The following is a 22,884-nucleotide window of genomic DNA, read 5'->3' as shown; positions in this document are numbered from 1 at the left end:
GAGATTTAATTAATGTTCACATCAAACATCAGGATGGAAAAATGTGATCACTTTGACTGTGGCATGGTTGTTGGTGGCAGACAGGCTGGTTTGAGTATTTCCCTTGTGATTTTCATGCACAACAGTCTCTAGAGTTTGCACAAAATGGTAAAACCAAAAAACAAACAAAAAAAATATTCAGTGAGCGGCAGTTTTATGGAAGGAATACCCTTCCTGTTGAGCGAGGTCAGAGGAGACAGGAAGGCTACGGTAACTCAAATAACAACTCTTTACACCTGTGGTAAACATAAAAGCACTCCTGTCAGCCAAGAACATGAATCTGAGGTTAGAGTGGACACAGGATCACCAAAACGGAGCAGTTGAACATAGTGAAAAGAGCAAGTGATGTTTTTCTAATTTTCGACTGCCCAGTATGGCATAAATGTGCATACATAAATGTAAATTTAAAAAGCAAAACGTCCAATAAAAATATTTGTGACAATATTAGCAATCAGTTGGCAAAACTGTGGGATCAGTCTTTAAAAAATTACCGTATTCACCTGTAGTATCTTGCCTTGTTGTTACAAAGTATTGTGTAACACATCCTGTGTTGCTCTGTGCTGGAGATCTGTATAATAAACCCACGTTTACTACAGTGCCCTGCAAGTGTGGCAGTCAGGGGGTAAAAATAACCTAGATATTTTTCCCTCTGTACCTGCTTAATTAAAGACAAAGCCATAATACCAAGCATTGTATGCATTACTAGCTGGCTACCTATTGTTTAGTAAAAATTCATAAACTTGATGAATTTGCTGGTTATTTAAAAAGAAGAGTTGTTTAATCATTTGCATTTCTCATTAAATATTATCTTGTTTTCATCTTGATTAAAAAATGTACAACACAATCACAAAAGTGTAAATTCATAATTGTTCTGATGAATTAATCTAAATCAAGTTATTCTGATTAAAGACAGGAGTTATCTTTTCTTATCATTTCATCCTGATATGATTGGTTATTGTATCCATGCACACTGGGATGCATCTGACTGATTCTTTTTTTTTTTTTTTTTTTTTGGTAAAGCATTGAAACATGATTAAACTGATTTTATAACTTCACAGAAGACAAAATATTTGAGTCATGGGATTTGAGATTTGTAAAGAGTACTATATAGGCTTGGAAAGTAAATAAAAATGTAAGGAACATTTTTTTCTGATATACTCTTTATAAATTCACAAAAATCATATTTAAGTAAATACTTAAGGAAAGTAAAAATTACTCGTAATTACTCTCAGCCTCGTGGAAATGTTATATATTCTTTATACACTTATTTTTACACTTATACACTACATTTATTACACTTACTGATTACATAGCCTTATGTCATCTGTATTGTTCTTGTATGTGTATTGACAAAATTGACAAATCACAAAGTTCAACCTGACTTTCTGGCAAAAAAAAAAAAAAAACATTATTAATTTTGTAAATGTGTTATTTACATGTCACTGAATATACATGAAGTTTTACACTAAAACTTATGTCTAGCTCTAGTCTCAATCACGAACAAGTACTATCTGGAATAAGAAACTGCTAGATGGAACTTCAAAAAAAAAAAAACCAAACAGTATTTAACAGATTAATAAGGTTCTACTAGTGTACAAGGTTCAGCTAGTGTTCAGAATTTTGATTATCTGACTATGAAAAAGCTTAAAATGCTGTGTTACCCACTTCCTTTTTAATCAGTGTTCGAATTACAGGGGATCTCAGGGGCGTTGACATCTGGATATCTCCAAAATTAGACAGAAAAGACCTACTTTATTTATTATTAGGAAATGTGTGTTCAAGCAGCTTACACATGAGAAAGCCGTATGGTGTAGTTTTAAACAGAAAGTGAACTAATACGTCGTCAGGAGTTTTCATATCTGTATATTAGCTGTGTGACAACAGCACTGGCCTTGAACTGGAGATTCTCAAAGAAACACATGGCCAGGAGGCATGATTTTGTTTAATCAAGCTAAAGACTGGTCCTCAATTGAAGCATAGACAATGCATAAGATCACCACATGGACTATGATATGAAGAGTAAGATCTAGTGTAACCCCTAAGAGCTGTGCAGATAGTGACTCCAATGTAGTCAGTAGTTTTATTAATCAAATCCCCACTGTGCTTGCTGACTTTCTCATCCAAGTTTGCTTTGAATTGAGATTAGGAATTAGAATTAAATTCCTAATCAATTCACTGGGTTTGCAATGTCAGCTCTCTTGGTTGTCCATAGCAATTCCCAGATTATGATGATGATCAATGGAAAGGCCTGAATAAGAAAAAAAATAATAAATAATAATAAAAAAATAATACCACCTGAGGAAAAGTCTTAAAGATGACCTCAAAGTGACACACATGCAGATTCATATTTTTGACAATAAGTATATAACATCCTATAAATTCTTTATTATTGTATAAACGTACTACGATGACAAAAATGCATTTTTTGTTCAAACATTCCAATGAGACAGCACTGGAATATACAAAAAAGGCATGAAGAATCGTGAACACAAGTATATTTAAACATATGTAAACAACTTATAGTAAAATATACCAGCCATGAAATAATAAAAGGTACACATAATTAGACGGAGGTTCCTAGATACGTGAAATATTTATAACAAAAAGACGTCTGTCAAAATGGGAGACGTCAGTCGAAAATGCTAATATTCATTCATTCATTCATTCGTTCATTCATCTTCAGTAACCACTTTATCCTGGTCTGAGATCTGGTTGATCCTATCTCAGAACACTGCGTGTATTACAAATAATAAATCATTATGCATAATGTGACCTGGTTTTAAATCTGAGTAAACGCTGGTTAAATGGTCCCCATTAGCATTGATTTATTGCTAGACACTGCATTTTTGAGAGAACTGTCTCAGGCTTGATGTCATTAATTTGACTCCACACACATTTTGATTGGTTACAGCAGTGGGCCCACAAGCTGACTAATAAGAAACCATACACATTTAACAAATTAAAGTGCTAGCGACTATAATTTGTTAAACTGAATCAGATCAGTCATATAAAACTAGCCTATAAAACTAGGCCTCTGGATGCAATGTTGGATCATTTTAGTTATGAAGCTGACTGGAGCACCTTAAATAATTCAACCAAAGCTTTACATAAGCATCTTTAATGATTACAAATGTAGCTGCTATCTAATCTGGGTGGTTCAGAGATAGATAGCAACTTGGTAAAGCTATGCTTTGGCAAGAAAAAAATAAGAATGTTAAAACCAACATAGGAACTGAGTAATGTCACAGTGAGGATGTGGGTCTTTCTTAAGACTGAATGAAATGGTCTACAATTCAAATGAAGACGACTCAGCGTGTGTGTCTAGCGTTGGACATGCCGTACGAAAGCCTGGACAAGCTGTATGAATGGCTCCTGGCCCTCTTGCGTGACCTTTGACCCAGGAGTGGTGGGTTTGGTCTGGGGGGAAGGCAGAAGTCCGCTGGCGGGGGACGAAGGTGATCCTCGCCGAAAAAACCTGTACAACGTCGACAACAGTGTGCTCTGGGAACACGAGTGAGAGAAGATTTTTTAAAATCGTGACTGTGGAAATGACAATATTGTGTTAGATAGATTAAATCTTAACGCATTTCTGGGTGAGGTGGTAGAGGTGTGCACTGGGACAAAAAAAAAAAAAAAAAAAAAAAAAAAAAAAAAAATCACAGAAGCAAGCATTTTTTAAACTTACTTGTGAGCGGGAACGGGTCAGATATGAAGCTAGCGGGATAAACAAAGTCCATATTGATTAACATTAGAGCTTATATGAAGCTCAAGTGGCAGTGTGTGATGCATTTTATGCTTTCGTTGCATGCATCATCAGTAAATGCTTTTTTTCTGCTCGGGGTCATGGTGGATTACACTATTTATGATTCGTTTATATTTGCAAAACTAAGTTTGTCACAGCTGGAACTTTCTGTGGGATTGATCAGAATTCCTTAAGGAGCTAACGGAAATGGGATTTAAAAAAAAAAAAAAAAAAAAAAAAAAAAAAAAGGCCCACGCACACCTCTACACGGTGGCTCTCATGAAAACTGGTGGATGGAAAACTCAGAGTAGACTCACCAGTTCAGAGCTGAGCTCCTGTTTAACTCTCTGTTTGTCTCGGGGCAGAACAGTCGGATCTTTTAAACATCGCATGGCTTGTGAGATCAGCACGTAGAAACAGTTCTCCATCGAAAACATCAACAAGGACCTGAAAAGAGCAAGCAGGGGTTAAGATCAAAATGGACAAATCTGCCAAACAAAAGGAAAAAAAAACTGAGTGGAATAAATTATTTTTATGGGGCTTCCAAAACCTAGTTTTTGACTTGGCTCAATTAAACAGAATTTAACCTCAAACCTTCAAGGTCCAAAAGTACTTCTGGAATAATTGGCTCAGTCCCAGCAGCAAATGCTATCCATCATTTCAAATATTATTGGATATATTAGCAAAATTAACAAAAAAATTCCGAATTAAATGTTGGAACTACAGAGGAGGACAGGTTCCCTTTTGGGTCTGGTTCCTCTCAAGGTTTCAGCCTGGTCTCTCAGCGAGTTGTCCTTGCCATTGTTGCCTGGATTTCAGAGTAAAGCTGCTTTGTGACCATGTCTATTGTTAAAAGCACTATACAAATCAAATGAAATAGTTAATAGCTGTTCACTGTTAAAAGGAAACTCCCACATCTGATTATGTAATGTAAACAGGACGAAGTGTGGGCTGGCTGTTTAAAGGCTCTCTGTGTACCAGTAACGGCATCATGCAGTAGCTGTGTCTAGAAAACCACTGCAGAGGTCATGTTCAATTTTCTGCTTACTTCATTGCTTGCGTTTCCTCAGATGACACCACTGGCTCCTTCTTTTTCTCTATCTGAGGGGCACAAAAATATGCAAACACAAATTTTAATGAAGAAACAAATTATATACTTTTAGTGGGTGGTACATGTTGAATCATATGTAAACTAGCAAACTAGGAGCACTATTAGGAATGTCAAAGCTTTTCCCATACAATACATTTAAAATGGGTACCACTTTAATACCTTGCTCTAATACAATTAATGTAAAATGTATAATTTTTAAATCTATTCCTTAAAGATGTTATATTCCTGTGGTTTTTGTCATTATTGAACGTTTTGATATTTAGTGCAATATCACATGGCAGTTGGACTATTTGACTTGTGCATGCTTAGTACAGCAATGGATCTTTACTTTATGAGGCACTAACTGTATGAACGAAAGATATATGATGACGATACTGGTACTGAAGCTGATTTGAATACACTACCTCTCCCAGCATGCTCAGCGCCACATTGATGGTGGCCAGCAGAGTCCCAAATGACGGCGCGACATCCGAATCAAAGGCTGGTGTCGTAAAACTCAGCACAAACAGAGTCCTGTACTCCGCAAGGTCCATAGACTAACAGAGACACACAAATTAAAACCTGAGGTACAGGCTGAAGTACAGGTTTTAAAGCAGCTGTACTTTAAGCTAGGGGAAATGATTAGATTGTTGAATGAACTACACACACATACACATACACACTTGCACGCAGTACAACTCACTGCATTAATAACAGCAAGTCAGATGGCAGCCTTACGATCAAAGCTTAGTTACTTAGTTTTGAAACTCAACAGTTTTACATTAAAATATAATTTCAGACAAATGAAGAATTTATATGAATGTATAAATTTAATAAATACAAGAACACCCTCTGTTGTGTAGTGGTCTTTCACTTTTGGATGCTATTGTGTATATATATCTCCTAAGCCACTCATAAAACTTATTTATTAGCGTGTGTGTACCTGGTCTAACAGGATTTGGCAGCAGTCTGGTGTAAAGTGCTGTAACGTCGCCAGAGTTTTGCTGAGAATCTTCAGAAGGCTGCACTGCACCGCCTGCAGAGCTTTAGACTCCACCTCTTCTCGCTCTCCGACTGACGGCTGCTCTTTAGATGCGGGCTGTAGAGCTTGCTGTGGGCGGGGCCTCTGCGGTAGAGCCTCCCCATTTTTTGCCTGTGAGGAAATCAGAATGTTCAGAAAACAAAACTCTGCTATAACACTTGAGTGTGTTTATATAATTGCGTGTTTCTCACCTGGAGGTAGTGGTGTAACATTTTCTTGCTGTGTAAAAGATATGTACATGTCTGACACAGGTAACAGAGATTCACCTGCAAGGTTAAAAAAAAAAAAAAAAAAAAAAAAAAAAAAAAAAACAACACTCAGAATAATACTTTGTGGCTGACGCAAAAAATTATATACATTTGTTTTTTAACGTTATGTGAACGTGTATACTAGGGGCTGCATAGACTACTTAACTAATACTTTCACTAGTCGCTGCTGTGGGTTGACTAATCAGGGCGGTGGAAAAAAAAAAAAACAGTGAGGCAGACAGTAAAGAAAGCAGCTAAATGTACTTTGTTAGTCTGAAAATATTTCAGATTAGATTAAGCCAATTCTATGATCAACTGCACAAGACTATGCTCTTTTTTCCTTTTGCTTTAAATGGATAAACTCTTTTATATAACTTTGCATGAAGTGGAGAGGTATGTGCAAATTTCTCTCCTCCTGCAGTTATTTGTGTTGTCCTTTAAAGTGAAATAAAACTGAAATAAATTCCTTGCATTGTGTTTGCAGAGTGAATTCCACTGTGACCAGCGCTGTGTGAAAGAGCAATTTTGGAGCCACGGGTTGCACATCACTATCCAATCCCACTCAGTTAGTTTAAATCCAGACGCAGCTCATGCCAAGTTAAAGAGGCTGATCCAGTTTAACACGGCAGAAAAACGTCCCAGATGCTGCTGTAGACATCGCTCCCTCCATTCATCAATAGCATATAAAAACCTTCCACACTGATTTATTTACTTTCATAATTTTATTCGTAGCCTGTGTGTAGCTGTTAACTAAAGTGTGTTTTGACGCATTAATTGCTGCACAAATGAAACAGCCTAAAATAGCAATTTTCCGAAAGAGTTTTCCCTTTAAGTATCGAAAGATGACTCATCAAATACTTTCTTGAATTTCTTGTCAACTAGTAAAAATTAGTAGTCGCACAACCCTTACTGTATCCCCCAACCCTACAGTAGCTGGAAAGCTGTGTGTGTGTGTGTGTGTGTGTATACCTGCACATCTCTGAGCAGCTGTGGCAGATGGAAGTGCCACTCTTTACAGAAGCTGGACAGCTGCAGCAGGAAACCCACTGTGTGATCGGCTTCATCCAAACATGCTAGAGACTGTACTGTACGCACTGCACTCAGACACTGAAACACACAGACACAATTAACATACTTTACACTGTCACATCTTCACTACACTCACTGAGACATCACTTGGAAAACTGTCCATTGTTTGAGGCAAATGATTGCTGACAGGGAGACTAGAAGCTGAACTGTCTGAAGGAAAGTCAATGGCGGAGATGCGTGTTTGCTGATTTGTGGACAAAGATCAAATTAAATTAGGAATAAAACACCACAGGGTGTGCTGTTGTAGGAAAATAATCAGCAACACGGTTGCTAATTCCTGGAGTTGATTTATTTTCCAATAACAGAAGTGTTCTGTCCATCTTATACCACAGCAATTTGTCAACGATTATGTCATGCTTTTTTTTGTCATACTAACGATATAAAAAAAGCAAACAACAGATCACGAAATAAAAGAACAGCTCACAATGGTCTGTTTCATCTCCATAAAGATATAAAGATGTTTCTGATCAACCGTGTACACACTTATTAACATGGACACACCTGGAGGATGCGCTCTTGGTGAACCCCAACAAAGTCGAGGGCCTTGTTGATGAAGTTGTAGCGCAGTGTCTTGAGCAGACTCTCCATCAGAGACAGACAGAGCCGATACACACCGGGCCAGGAGGGGGCGTCTACAGGCTTACGAGAGAACGCCTGAGAGAGAAAAAGGGTTTCAAAAACAAGGAAAGAAACATAAGCAGACACTGAGTTGCTGAAATATGAGCATCGGAAAGATTCAAACCTGTATTTCATTACTGTTTTCAACAGCCTATTCAACCTTTCAACTACAGATAGTTGACAATTTAAAGGAAAAATCAACACAAAGTGTGATTTTGGGTAAGGAGTTGGGCCAGAATCTGCCAGAACAACACCAATGTGTCTTGGCATAGATTCTACAAGTCTCTGTCCTCATTCTCCACTCCTCCTTACTCGTTTATTCATGTTTTTCCTTTAAATTGTTACCATTTATAACGTAGCTACCAAAGCAATCATTGTACAGATACGAAGAAGTCTTCTGTAACCTAAAAACAGTTTGAGGGAATCAAAATGCCATATTTGGAGCTACTAGGTATTTAAATACTCAGTTCACCATTGTTATGAACTCAAATGAAGCTTGTTTGATGATTGTTAAAGTACTGAAATGGCTTGTTAAGACAGTGAAAACAGCGAAAACAGGACTGAAAGTGAAATTGGTACCTGTGTGGCTCCATTAGCCGGACCTTCATACACACTGAGAAGAGGGAGACAGATGCTCTGAATCACTCCAGCACCTGCTACTGCTGCTGCCCCCTACAGAACCAGAGCACAACCACAAACAATTATACTGATTATAACTTTGGGAAAGTAATACCATTCTGACAAATTGCTAGTGTGACATGCTTCTTCTTAGCATAATCATCATAACAGTAGAGTTATGTGTAGGGTTACCTGTGAAGTTCTAGCTAATGTGAGCAGCAAGTGGAGAGCTGCCTCAGTGAAGTACAGGTTGTTTTTGGAGCGCAGGCTGAGCTCAAGGGCACTGAGAACCGAGGGCAGGACGGGCAGCTTCCTCATCACCTGCAGCCACTGCTCACCATCCTCATCAGCCCTGCACAGCTCTTTAGACAGGTGCAGAGCTAACACACACACCTTATACAGCAAAAGACAGAGAAGGTAAGAGAGAAGAAAACATTGTTTTTAACGGATTCAAAATCCAACTCACTCAGCAGTTCTCTGGTGGACAAAAACAACTTACAGAAGCTGGCTAACCACGCACAGACAGAGAGGCAGCCACAGACACAGACAGGCAGCCACACACACAAACACACAGAGAGGCAGTGCCACACACGGACAGACACCCCACACACACACACACACACACACACACACACACACACACACAGAGGCAGTGCCACACACAGACAGGCAGACACACACACAGACAGACAGACAGACAGACACACACACACAGACAGGCAGCGCCACACACACACACACAGAGGCAGCGCCACACACACACACACACACACACACACACACACACACAGAGGCAGCGCCACACACAGACAGACAGACAGACACACACACACACACACAGAGGCAGCGCCACACAAACACACACACACACAGAGGCAGCGCCACACAAACACACACACACACAGAGGCAGCGCCACACACACACACACACACACACAGAGGCAGCGCCACACAAACACACACACACACAGAGGCAGCGCCACACAAACACACACACACACAGAGGCAGCGCCACACACACACACACACACACACACAGACAGGCAGGCAGCGCCACACAGACACAGAAGCAGTGCCACACACAGACAAGAGAGGCAGCGCCACACACAGACACAGAAGCAGCGCCACACACAGAAGCAGCGCCACACACAGAAGCAGCGCCACACACAGAAGCAGCGCCACACACAGACACAGAAGCAGCCACATACAGACAGAGAGGCAGCCACATACAGACACAGAGGCAGCACTACACACAGACAGAGAAGCAGCGCAATAAACAGACAAAGAAGCAGCCACAGACAGACAGAGAGAGAGGCAGCCACACTCAGACAGAGAGAGAGGCAGCCACATACACTGATAGAGAGGCACACACTCACAGAGTCTCGCTGGTCTTTCTGGACGCTGCGTGGTGCATCTGTCTCCATGCTGTCCTCCTGAGTGTCACCTTTTTGGATCATGTGACGTGTGCTGTCAATCAAAGCCATAGCCTCATCCTGGACAGTCTCACATACACACAGCAACAGCTGAGGCAGCTGGGTAATCTCTCCTCCTAAGCAAATAACCAATAATCAACAAGTTATATAGACACAGACCTGTTAATCTATAACCACAGTTATTTTAAGCTTGTAATTATGTCTGTACTAGTTACACTTGGGGATTAACTTTATTTCTGACTACCCATTTTTCCCTCCCACTCTCTCAGACACAACCTCACCATTAAGGCCCTGAATGTGCAGAGCTGATATGAGAGCTGAGAAAAGCTTGGCTTTGGTTCTCTCCATCAGATGCTGATCAGCCTGAAGTACGCTCTCTAACATCAGAGAGAGAGGAGGAAGGAGAGCTGGAGCTGATACCAACACACTGAGAAAAACAGAGTTAAAAGGGGGGAGGGGAGAGAAAGGGCTAAAATTTTAGTATAATATGTTTAAGCATAAAAATATCAGCTGATCTATAAAATACAATTGCAAACACACACCTTTTCCATTGTTTGAGGATGATGAGCAGCAAGGTAGCCATCATGGAGCCCAAACGCAGACATGCTACAGACTGGGGCATCAGTAACTGTGAAAGAGAGACACACATGAGTCTGGGGTAGTACACGAATGTAAGTAGCCTGTTGATAATTTAGATTTTTCACTTCTTTGCATGAAATTTTAAAAATCCCTGTCACCATGTCATAAAAAACAAATGCCTACCCATTGCTTGCTATTGTGTAAGTGTATGTACATGTACATGTACATGCACACATTACTTAGTGTGTAAGAGTTACAGAGAGAGGGAGAAAAGAGTGACTCACTGTTGCTTTGGTTCCTTCTAGGACATCCATGAAGAGCTTCAGCCTAACGGAGTCTTCCTTAAGGTGCATTACATCAGACTGTATACACACACACACACACACACACATATATTAGATATAAGAAGAACACTGCTTATGGATATTTTGTGTAATACACTGGGATCACTCTGTAGCATACCGTTTAACAGAATACAACATGGTAGAGCATTGTATTGTAGTACAGTACTGTGCTTTATTCTATTACTTTTGACTAACTGAAAACTGAATAAGCAATATTCTGATATAACTGAATAAACAATAGTGCAGTACCACATTATTGTGTATTGATATACTAATGTGACTCATGGAGAGTACAGTATACCCACATGGCTGATGGAGATTAGAAGCAAGCATGAGTACACTGTACAGAGAGGGCTGATGAAGATGGAGATGAATATGCATGAGCACATGTTTGGTTGCACGTATAGTACACACCTATAGATGATTGAGATTATCAGTGTAAGGATACTGAACTCTCATGTCTGGTAATGTGTATGTAGTGCACTCTCGTATGAGTACACCTGAGCATAGTGCACCCACATGGCTAGTGGAGAGAATGAGTAGGGTCCTCCATGCTGAGATGAGCATCTGAGTCTCGGGCAGTGACCTCACTCCTCCCTCCTCATCCTCACAGGCCACACACACCAGCTCCCTGACGTACTGAGACCAAAATTCATAGCGGCGCTGGGAGCTGAGGCGCTGCAGTGCAGCTTTCAGAGAGTCCTCCAGCTGACCGCTGCAAAACACACACACACACACACACACAGAATGTTGAGTACCTCATAAAAATGACTATATTGTATACTATACTATATAGTATTTACTATATTGTATACCATAGTACATTACTATAAATTACTCTATTTGTAGCTTTAATATAAATGAACAAGGATATATATTGTTAAACAAATTATTCTCACACACAGATCAGGTGTGTATGTGTAAAAGCATATGTGTGGGTGTGTGTGAGAAAACAAAACATAGCCGCCACATTACAAACTGTACATGTATATGCATACGTGTGCAGAAAAAAGGCATACAATTATGCCTAATACTTTTTTCACAGTATTCAGTGCGAAACAGTGTGTAATGTCATCTTACCTGACAACATAGTAGATCTCCAGGCCTATGATCTTCATTACAAAGGCACAAGACTCCAAAATACACGGCTAAACAAAAAAGTAGCAGATTAAAAGTATGTACACAGCAATCACAAATGCAACAGTTAAGAGTTGCACTGATATTAATTAATTCATTCAATGGTGTTATTTCAGATAGAAAATAAACAGGATAAAGCACAAGTAAGGGCGTGATGATATATTGTTATGAAAGTACACCATTATAAGAATAGCTGCAGCACATCGTTTAATGCAGGGAGTCTTAAACTTTTTGCGCCCAGCGACAGTTTAACCCTCAGTACAGACTGATTTTATGAACATAATCCAACTGTCCTAATATTAGGATCATTATTCAAATGTGTACGATAATATTTTACCTATTTTTTTAATTTTTCTAATTTTTTAAATTAAGATTGTTATTAGATTTTTTTTTATAGGCCTACATGTTTTTTTAAGTTATCAATGTTTACATTAAACCTGTTTAATTAAAAGTGAGCAGTCAAACAGGTCAAGACCCATAAGAAGTCAGTAATAAATATAATAACTTTAATAATGGTGGGCTGTGATTTCCAAAGCTTTAACAAAATGAAAAGACATTCCTCTGCCTATGCTTCATAGTCCCGAGGGTCACCAGATCCCACTTTGTTTTGGTGTAATGTAATATATACATGCATGTGTGTATATGTATGAATATATATGATGCTATTATAGGCAATTATGTTAAGCTTCAAATTTTTAATATACACGTTAAATTTCACCTCTGTGGTCTCTGATGGTGGTGGAAGCGTCCCGAAAAGCGGTGCTGTCAGATTGTCCCAGAACCTCTTCCTGAGGACAAAAGACAAATAATAATAAGAATCTGCATAAATGTTTAAGATGAGTTAGTCAAACCTCACACCAGTGTAAACCATGACTGCTAAAAAATCTGCTGTCAACTAGCCTGTTTGTCAGTAATTTCATTGCAGATTGCATGCACTGCTCCACCAAGTGGCAAAAAAAAAAAGAAAACAAGCAAAAATGTCAATTTGAGCAGTACAGTTGGATCTAATGACAATGTGTGCTGTCCTCAGAGGAAAATAAACTAGAATAGAAGGAAAATGTGTGGTGTGTGTGTGTGTGTGTGTGTACCTGCTGCGCAGTACAGACAGCGCGCTCTCTCTGCGGTCCTGCCACAGCGCGTGTAGGAAGGCGAGCGCCGCGCGCTGCAGCAGTGGGGGACACCATGACTGGCTCTGCACATCTGTGTCCAGCAGCTCCAGAACCACAGACAGACAGCTCCACTCACCCAGAGAGAACTCCTGACGGACAGACGATTATTCAGATACCTAATACACACATACTGCTTTTCCACAGACATGGATCCAGCACCTACTCTGGAACTGTTCAAGGCTTATCCACCACAAAATGCTAATTCATGGCAAGCCAGAAATTAAACTTGTACACTCTTCAACAGTTGTGACTTTTTGTTACCACTATTATGCAATTGAATTACACACATCTAATTACATAGTGTTTTGGTGCTCAAGCATCACACTAGATTAAACAGCAGTGAAAATAAGCAGGAAAATCTATCTGATTTCGAGCACCAATACATAGCTGACTTCTGACCTTTGTCCCTTCGCTGCCCTCCTTGGTTTCGAGGTTGAGGAAGAGCTCAATGAGACCTGGCTGTGTTTCCACGGCAACAGTGAGAAACTCCAAGATGGTGACCTTGACGCGCAGGTCCACCGTTTTGCTCTGCATGTGCCGAAGGAATGCATCCCTGATGGCTGCTGCATCACTGCCTAAACAAGCATACACTGACATGGGTGCCACCTGCACGCACACACACATAGAGAGACGCACACACCCACACACACAGACCAAGACACACACAAAGACAGACAGAGACACACAATGAGATTTTGCTGTCTTGTAAATGCAGATTGCTAAATTTAACACTATGCACTGAAACATAACACTCTAAAATAACGTACTAAAATAGTTCTGAATGGAAAAATCAACCAGAGTATCACAGTAAGATAAGAATAAAAGACAAACACACATTTTAGAACAAATATAAATACAAGAACAAAATCTATTTAAATTTATTTAAAATTGATTATTGATGCTCATATTTTCAAGTGTCTACAGTAATAACAATACAGCGAATAAACACAGCAGCATATTGTAGAACCAGTCATTGACCTAATTAATGAAATGTGTTTGTAACAGAGTTCTGTAAGACGGAATTTTACCGAGGCGAGTCTCTTTAGCAGCTGAACAGCGAGTCTCGGCAGAGCGGGATCGTGTTTGTGGTAAATGTACTTGGCCAAAACTGCTATCAGGTTGTTGCCATGGCCACCTGTAACAGAAAAAAATATACAATAATAGATTTACAGATGCCAATGTGCCAATTCATAAATACTGTCAATTAGCCAAGACATGTTTGGTGTCTGAGGCTGGTGTCTTTAGTTTTGCACTGGAACTGAGGTTAATGTAGCAAACAAGTCTACAGCTACCAGATAAGCCTCATGCAATCTGCATTCATAACACACATAATCTCCTCAGACAAAATGGCTCGGTAAGTAATACCATTTCCATCTTTCCGTCAAACTATTCTTACAAGTGAGGTTTCATAGTGGTGTGGTTATTGTTTTACAATATGAAATATGTGTGGGGGTGTGTGTGTGTGTGTTTGTGTGTGTGTGTGTGTTTTCTCACCATGCTGTGTGAGTGCCTGCTCCAGAGGAGAAACGGTGTCTGAATGTGGTTTGAGTCGGATGACATTGTTGGTGACAGAGAAGGCCAACTTCACTGTCTGAATCAAAACCTGACCAGGACCTTCACAACTCCCACTGCTGAGAGAGAGAGAGAGAGAGAGAGAGAGAGAGAGACAGAAACAAAGATAAAGAGCTAAAAATTGAGTTCCATGGTTTAAAACACAGGAGATGCCTCCACCAGAGAGTCTAGTCCTTATTGTTATGCCTGAAGTGGTGTAGTTCAAATATTCTTCAAAAAGGAAGGACGCTATTAAACAAAAACTATTTCTGACATTTGACCTTGATGTGACATTTGTCCTTTTTGAATCGATCGCAAAATCTAATCAGTTCATCTGCTGGTTAAAATGATAACTCCATATAAATCCTAGAAACATTTAACCACCCGTTCATGCTTTAAGGAGAATCTTGGACAAACGAATGAATGGAAGGACGGAAAAAAATAACTCCTCCGCCACCTAGTGGCAGAAGAATAAAAACTAGGTGTGTTAGTATGATAAGTGATCTACAAAATATATAACACCGAAAAGAAAGGAAAACAAAATCCTGAAATTCAAATTTCCACATTTTACAATATTTAGAGCTCTAATTCAAAATGTTAACATCAAATCAGCTGCTTCCAATGATTCCAATCATTAACATATTTTAAATGTTATAAAAAGAGGTCACGGCATGCATGATATCTCAGAAAAGTGGGACAAAATTGATCAAATTTAACAATTAAATCATCATGTTATCTTGCCATTTTGGACTGGACTGTAGGTAGAAAGATCCCTTAAACTTAGATCTGCTCCCACACTCACACACACTCACACACACTCACACACACTCACACACACTCACACACACTCACACACACTCACACACCTGCTGGGCTGTGCTGCTAGCACTGTATTGATGGTGTCCACTCCCACGCCCATGATGTTCACCACGGCCTGGCCTGCTTCAGTGTTCGCCAGACTGTAGATACATAGAGACTGCAGGCTGGGAGTGCTGCAGGGGTCAGAGGTCACCAAACGCACACACTGAGTCTCATAATAAGACAAATAATACTTTACACATCAGTGGAACAGGTATTAGATAATGGAAATGTGATTTAACCTATGCAAGGCACTTAGACAGGGGCAAAAGAGCAGAAAAGATTCCTTACTGGACATATAGTGCACTCTGTAGGGTACACAAACTATTAAGCATTGCACTTAAGGGAGCTTAATCTCAAAGATGGCTTGACACTGAGATCAACCAAATTGTTAATAAGTGGTGTGTGGGGGTTTGTGTGTGCGTGTGTGTAAAACTAGCAATGATCATCAATGTCATGGGTTGCCATACCTGCCCTGTGACTCCCCCTCAGGACTAAGATTAAGGATCGCATGGACCAACTCCAGAATCAAACAACCTGAAGAAGACAGAATTCAAAAATGTTCATCTTTCTTGAACAGGAGTCAAAAAATATATAATGATAAAAAGTAATATCCAACATTCTTTCACCTCCTTCTACTCCATCCTTCCACCCCAACATTCATCTGTTTGATAAGTTATTATTTTAGTTGGTATTTTCTTGGTATTACGGTTGACATGCTACATGTTGACTTTATATACCTCTATTACTCTATGCTTAGCTTTAGCAACAACATACATTGTGAGTAAATTTAGAAAAATAAACAGTGTGAGATGACTCTACAACTGAGGTTATCAAATAAATAACTAAATATTTTTTTTAAAAAACACAAGTGTTTGAAAAGTGCCTCCACTCACCATTACCAATTCCTCCTCACTTACAATTCTCACTCCTTGGTGAACTATTTTTCCCCACGACTCAGCCTAACAGGACTAATCCTTTTCAGTCTAATAGCTAACAATAGTGTTTTTGGCTGTTCATGAAAACGAACACTAATGATGTCACCTACATGTGCGTGTTCCCCTAATTCAATACTCTACATAATTTTAATGCAATGGAAAAAATATGTTGGAGGATGGATTAAAGCCAGAGAGAGCGTGTGTTTTAGGATAATTATTGATTTACATAGATCATGCCTACATAGATAATTATCCTAAAACACACATGCTCTCTGGCTTGTGTGTTTTAGGGTAATTATATGTGGGACAGACACATAGATCACGCCTGTGTTTACTGATCAGAGCTCAGATTATATAAGCTGTCTGCTCTGTGAAATCAGAACAAAGGTGTGTGTGCGTCTCACCAATCTTCTCCCGGACACCGTGTGTGTTATAGCGCCACTTGTGGTAGGTAGGCAGCATCTCCTTCAGGACCAGAAGCACGCAGGGAATGAGTCCTCTGCTCTGAGTACTGCCCACCTGACCCTACACACACACACACACACACACACACACACACACACACACACACACACACACACACACACACACACACACACACACAAACATTTGTGTAATTGTTGATTTTTCCCCCACTCCTCAGTGCATTTCTCTTACTAACTTCAAAAGAGAGAAAGGAGAGGCTGGTAATGACAACAACAAACCTAACTATGGGTTCTTTAATAGGTAAAAACTATTAGTGTTGCCAAATTGCTGCTTGTATAAGTGGAATAAAACACTACGAGACATGCTGTTATTGGAAAGTAATCAACTTTGCAGTGGTAACAGGAACTTCCTTTTGGGAGAGTAGAGCAGGTTTGGTCATCCTTACATAAGTGACATTAACAAGTAACATTAACAATTAATAAGTAACTAACACTCAGTACAACAGGGGTATTAATTTATATATATATTTGCTCAGTAATAAACCAGTTAAGACAAATAATCAACCTGCATTAACTAATGTTCTCACCATCTCACAATGACCCATATGAATCAACAGTTTAATAACACATTTGCAGTTCATAACAAGCAAAATTCAGAACTGAGCCTGAATCATAAATTCCACTATGTAACTTGGACATAGCTCAAAGTAGCATTAATCACTTAATATTTAAAGTGTAATTTAAAGCATTACTGGTTTCTGTATCATACCCTTATGCTATACAATAGCTCTGAGTGTAATGAAAGTAAAGATATTCTCTGATATGCAGCACAATAACAATCACTGGTACTTGACGTTTCTGGGTACGTGACAGTGTGTGTTACCTTGACGAGCGTGGTCACTAGTCTCAAAAAAGCAATGGTTACTGCGTACTCTCCTCGCGGCTGCTCGATCAGCACCAGCAGATTACCGTAGTTACCTGCCTTCATGCCTTCAGCACTGTCAGAACGAGACAAGAGAGAAAGAGACGAAGGACTGTCATGACAAGCACAGACTACAGGTTCATCACTAAATAAACCCCAACGTCCTGTTAATTAAAGAACTGAATTTTAAAACATGGTAAACAAACATTATCTTCAATAACCTGATCATCGTGTATAGAAAAAAGGAACACAGAGACACATATCGTCACATTTCCAGAGTGATTTCCTAAGCTCTGTCAGTTAATCAGTCAGTGATGGGGAAAAAAGGCCAGGGGTCTTAGCAATGCAGCAATAAAATTAACTTTGTTTCAAAATATATGGTGTTTTTTTATACTGCTGGTTGTGTGTGAGCTTTCAGTTTAATAAATGTACGGTGCTGGTGTTCACCTGATGGTCTGTGCCATGTTGGTTAGAGGGGTGGATGCGAAGGGCAGGAAGCCAGTGTGCTGCAGACTGGACCAAACCTACACACATACAGAAGCATTAGAAAAGAACTCGCTGTTATACTTGCTGTTGTGTCCCAAAAGTCTCCATACACAGGGGAAATTAACACTTTTTAGCAAAAATTTTTCACACTTAGTTAATATTATATATATTTTTTCAGACATTTAAGAATGTATGGAAATCATTCTCATTGCTGGATCAGGAAGCTGTCACAAGGTTACGATGGACTTTAACAGGAAAAATGGCAAGCACATCACACTGACACACGACACTGTTACCAAACTTATTAACAAATTCAAAAAGACTGGAAGTATTGCGGACCAACTGAGAAATGGACGTCCACGAACATCTACTGACAACGGCACAACCGACCTGGTGCTGCCAAACACAGTCCTCTATGTATGGAGACTTTTGAGACACCCTGTATTAACATTAATATTGCTATTTCAGAATGGCTTTTAGTCTCCACCCACCTTCCCAGGTTGCCGTGCGGCGAGAACAATGAGGCAGTTGACACACGAAGCGATGACGTCCACCGGTGGGTTTATTACAGAAGTCAGCCTGAAGAACAATCGATAATAATTCAATAATATTTCAATTCACAACATACTGTAACAGACTCCCAGAAGAGCTACACTTCAAAAACATTTTTCCAAGCAAAGACGAGTGTGTGACATGCAGACTTGAAGACAAAGTATTCGAGTGCCTTCACCTCTGTAGCAGCATGTAGATGCGTGAAGTGAGGGGGAGCAAGCAGTCAGACACTGTCCAGTCAGTGCTGATGATCTTATGCACCAAGTCCAAAATCGGCTTCACTCGCTCGCAGTGCGCCAACACATCTATAAGCACACGAAAATTAATTATAAGTATATTTTATTTATATACATATAAAATTAGTTCCTGATTTGACCACTAGGTGTCAATAAATATTTTAAACAAATATAGAAAATGTAGCTTCTAACTGATCCTCTTCAACTTAGTAAGACTATTAATAAACCAAAAGCAAATGCAGAATATACATTTGAGAAGTCTGACATCAAAATATTGCTTAAAAGTATATATAAAAAAGCAAAAGTTGAAAAATTGTATCTGCTTTGCCTTTATTGAGGATTAAATCATTATGATTCAATATCTTAAAATTAAAGAACTGTCACACAAAAATGTATATAATTTCAAGGTCTCAAAATACGGAATGAAAATGATGTCATTAAACATAAATACATAACACATTGCATAGTGATAGACTATGATAGACATAAAGTTGCATGAGTCTCTTCCCTACATCAAATGATACCCAGGGGTCATTTATCCAAAATGTTTTAATGTTGAAGTGTGTAATAGAGTCATAACACAATGAGAGCGATCAACATTATGTGTGTGAACACTCAGTGTATGTGTATTTACCAGCAGTAGAGACAACGTGCAGCAGCATCTCAATCTCGCAGGTGAAGAGGGTCCATGAAGAATAAGAATAATCCCAGCGCACCATGTAGCCGTGCTCGCTCGCGGAAACTTGACCATAACACCCCTGCGGCATCCGCAAGTTGGTCTGACCTGCACCTGTAAGAGACAGAGAAGAAAGAGAGAGAGAGAGAGAGATAGTCAGTAATACAGAGAGAGATGCAGACACACTAGTCAGGTTACCATCTACCTGTTGTTATGTGAAGTTAAATTTCACGTACATGTTCCACACATAAACGAATGCAAGACTAAAAAAATGAAGAAAAGGATTTTCACTGTTATCTACATGGTTATGACATGTGCCTTGTGGGTTGCATTTTAACAAAAAAAAGCAGAGCTGAGCATCATTGGGGGCGGAGCTAATTTATGGGCTAGAAAAATGTAAACAGAAGCCTCAAATAAAGAAATAAGCAAGATCCAATCCTAACCCTCCTAACCCTAGGTATCTTTAAAACATTATGGTTTATTATATTATTATATTTATTATATATTGTTACTGTTATAGCTGTTGATATTGTTACTGTTATTATTGTAGTTGATGATGATACCGCTACTGTTGATAATATTATTGTTGTTCTTTATGTTGATATTGTTGATATAGTTGTTTTAGTTGTTATTTTTGATGTTTTTGCTGTTGATATTGTTCTTTTTGTTTCTATTGTTATTGTTGTTCTTGGTGTTGATGTTGATATTGATACTGTCCTAGCATTATTAGCATTATTATTATTAGTAGTAGTAGTAGGAGGAGGAGGAGGAGGAGTAAAAGGAGTAGGAGGAGTAGTAGTACTAGGAGTAGTATTATTATTAGTAGTAGAAGTACTAGTACTAGGAGTAGGAGTGGCAGTAGCAGGAGTAGTACTAGGATTAGCAGTAGTAGGAGGAGTAGTAGTAGTACTAATACTAGGAGGAGTAGTAGTAGGAGTAGGAGAGGTACTAGGAGGAGTAGTAGTAGGAGTAGGAGAGGTACTAGGAGGAGTAGTAGTAGTAGTGCTAGGAGTAGTAGGAGTGGTACTAGGAGGAGTAGGAGTGGTACTAGGAGGAGGAGGAGTAGTACTAGGAGTAGTATTATTATTAGTAGTAGAAGTACTAGTACTAGGAGTAGGAGTGGCAGTAGCAGGAGTAGTACTAGGATTAGCAGTAGTAGGAGGAGTAGTAGTAGTACTAATACTAGGAGTAGGAGAGGTACTAGGAGGAGGAGTAGTAGTAGTGCTAGGAGTAGTAGGAGTGGTACTAGGAGGAGTAGGAGTGGTACTAGGAGGAGGAGTAGTAGTACTAGGAGTAGTATTATTATTAGTAGTAGAAGTACTAGTACTAGGAGTAGGAGTGGCAGTAGCAGGAGTAGTACTAGGATTAGCAGTAGTAGGAGGAGTAGTAGTAGTACTAATACTAGGAGGAGTAGTAGTAGGAGTAGGAGAGGTACTAGGAGGAGTAGTAGTAGTAGTGCTAGGAGTAGTAGGAGTGGTACTAGGAGGAGTAGGAGTGGTACTAGGAGGAGGAGTAGTAGTACTAGGAGTAGTATTATTATTAGTAGTAGAAGTACTAGTACTAGGAGTAGGAGTGGCAGTAGCAGGAGTAGTACTAGGATTAGCAGTAGTAGGAGGAGGAGTAGTAGTACTAATACTAGGAGGAGGAGTAGTAGGAGTAGGAGAGGTACTAGGAGGAGGAGTAGTAGTAGTAGTGCTAGGAGTAGTAAGAGTGGTAGCAGTAGTGCTAGGAGTAGTAGTAGTCTAGAAAAGTCACAAAATTACAAATTGCCTCTTTAAAACTGAAATGTTTTGGATAGAGAGAAGCATTGACAGAAACTGAAACAGAGGAAAACAAACTGAATGTGCGCTTTCACACACTCCAGCACACTCACTGACCCAGAGGATAGAGAAGTTTAGGTGCCTGTCTCCTCCACAGCGTCTCGTCCTCTCTGGACAGCACGTCACTGGGTTTGTGTTTGTACACCTCCGTGTAGAAGGACATTTTATCCAGAAACATGTACACCTGAGTAAGAGAGAGTAACATTAGTCATGTGTGTGTGTGTGTGTGTGTGTGTGTGTGTGTGTGTGTCAGTAATATACAGCAATAATATCGAGTAATATCTGAAAACTAAGAGAGTGTTTGTATTAACATAATTCAGTGTGTAAATTGACCACACTGCCTGTGTGTGTGTGTGTGTGTGTGTGTGTGTGTGTGTATATACCCTCTTGGCAGTAGATTTATCAGCCAGCAGTGCTGTGAGTATCTGCAATAACGGTCCAATCTTATAAGGGAAAACACCCACTGCTGAATCCAATATCATCTCCAAACCCACATTTGGTTTCTACAGACGACACACAACGACGAAAGGTCAAAGGTTAAACAGAGCTAGAATGACATTTGAGCTTCAGGTTTATTAATTGTGTGTTTGTAATACTCACAGACTCCCAGAAGAGCTCGGCTAGACTTGGGGCAGCGAGAACTTCACAGGCAACATTGATTAAGTGCTGAAAAGAAAGTGAAAATAAGTGGACGGGGGGACAAAAAGGATTTATCAAGAAAATTAAGGCTATTTGTAAAACACGTTGAATGAAAAAATTCAAGGTACCATATTATGAAGAAAGTTAAAAAGCTTCCATTTGGTAAAATAAATTAAACGGAGTTGCAACACAAACCAATACAGCTCTCCTGCTAGTACAACATGCAGTCGCATTCTGGCATATAAACACATTGTAAACCTGGCAGAAAGTTTTATTTTGATGTGGCTTGCAAAATTATTTACACATAACTTTACTAAGAGATAAAAAGATAAATAAGGCCGATTGAAAGTCTTTGAATGTAACCTGTACCTGCTGACTGCCCAGTGTGTCCTCTTCAAACGAAGTGACCACAAATGAGAGGAGACCGTAGATGCACATACGTGCAGTACTTGCAGTGCACTAGAGGACAAGAAAAAGGAGAGGAAATCGAGAGAGAGAGAGAGAGAGAGAGAAAATGATGAAAAAATACATATATAAACCAGCCATTTGTATTCTTTAACATTAAATATATCAGTATTATGGATATGTTAAACAGCAAGAGAGTAATTTATACTTTCAAAGCTTCTGGTTGAT

General features: G+C 39.4%; 1 protein-coding gene across 4 annotated transcripts in view; it reads right to left on the bottom strand.

Annotated features, from left to right (window-relative positions):
- Positions 1-1,273: 1,273 nt before the first annotated feature.
- nup188 (nucleoporin 188) overlaps positions 1,274-22,884 on the bottom strand; it is a 31,022-nt gene continuing 9,411 nt past the window's right edge. For 3 of the 4 annotated variants that reach the window (XM_034311350.2, XM_034311353.2, XM_034311352.2), the window contains exons 11-43: positions 22,621-22,710; positions 22,213-22,278; positions 21,996-22,115; positions 21,670-21,796; positions 19,751-19,906; positions 19,059-19,185; positions 18,820-18,907; positions 18,290-18,366; positions 17,804-17,918; positions 16,900-17,020; positions 16,028-16,094; positions 15,566-15,691; positions 14,643-14,779; positions 14,177-14,283; positions 13,548-13,754; positions 13,068-13,237; positions 12,698-12,767; positions 11,923-11,990; positions 11,362-11,557; positions 10,783-10,860; positions 10,462-10,547; positions 10,201-10,346; positions 9,863-10,035; positions 8,679-8,879; positions 8,448-8,540; positions 7,752-7,904; positions 7,131-7,268; positions 6,105-6,179; positions 5,815-6,024; positions 5,297-5,428; positions 4,830-4,882; positions 4,099-4,228; positions 1,274-3,540 (exon numbers count right to left, since the gene is read on the bottom strand). In XM_034311350.2, coding sequence (XP_034167241.2) covers positions 3,361-3,540; positions 4,099-4,228; positions 4,830-4,882; positions 5,297-5,428; positions 5,815-6,024; positions 6,105-6,179; positions 7,131-7,268; positions 7,752-7,904; positions 8,448-8,540; positions 8,679-8,879; positions 9,863-10,035; positions 10,201-10,346; positions 10,462-10,547; positions 10,783-10,860; positions 11,362-11,557; positions 11,923-11,990; positions 12,698-12,767; positions 13,068-13,237; positions 13,548-13,754; positions 14,177-14,283; positions 14,643-14,779; positions 15,566-15,691; positions 16,028-16,094; positions 16,900-17,020; positions 17,804-17,918; positions 18,290-18,366; positions 18,820-18,907; positions 19,059-19,185; positions 19,751-19,906; positions 21,670-21,796; positions 21,996-22,115; positions 22,213-22,278; positions 22,621-22,710 — 4,083 coding nt within the window. In that variant the 3' untranslated portion in view covers positions 1,274-3,360. The remainder of the gene's footprint in view (positions 3,541-4,098; positions 4,229-4,829; positions 4,883-5,296; positions 5,429-5,814; positions 6,025-6,104; positions 6,180-7,130; positions 7,269-7,751; positions 7,905-8,447; positions 8,541-8,678; positions 8,880-9,862; positions 10,036-10,200; positions 10,347-10,461; positions 10,548-10,782; positions 10,861-11,361; positions 11,558-11,922; positions 11,991-12,697; positions 12,768-13,067; positions 13,238-13,547; positions 13,755-14,176; positions 14,284-14,642; positions 14,780-15,565; positions 15,692-16,027; positions 16,095-16,899; positions 17,021-17,803; positions 17,919-18,289; positions 18,367-18,819; positions 18,908-19,058; positions 19,186-19,750; positions 19,907-21,669; positions 21,797-21,995; positions 22,116-22,212; positions 22,279-22,620; positions 22,711-22,884) is intronic. The other variant, XM_034311351.2, reaches the window with a different exon arrangement.

Source organism: Pangasianodon hypophthalmus, chromosome 15 (genome assembly GCF_027358585.1).
Source record: "Pangasianodon hypophthalmus isolate fPanHyp1 chromosome 15, fPanHyp1.pri, whole genome shotgun sequence".
In the NCBI taxonomy this organism is placed as follows: Eukaryota; Metazoa; Chordata; class Actinopteri; order Siluriformes; family Pangasiidae; genus Pangasianodon; species Pangasianodon hypophthalmus.
The sequence above is the reverse complement of the archived record's forward strand: the minus strand, read 5'-3'. Positions and strand labels throughout refer to the sequence as shown.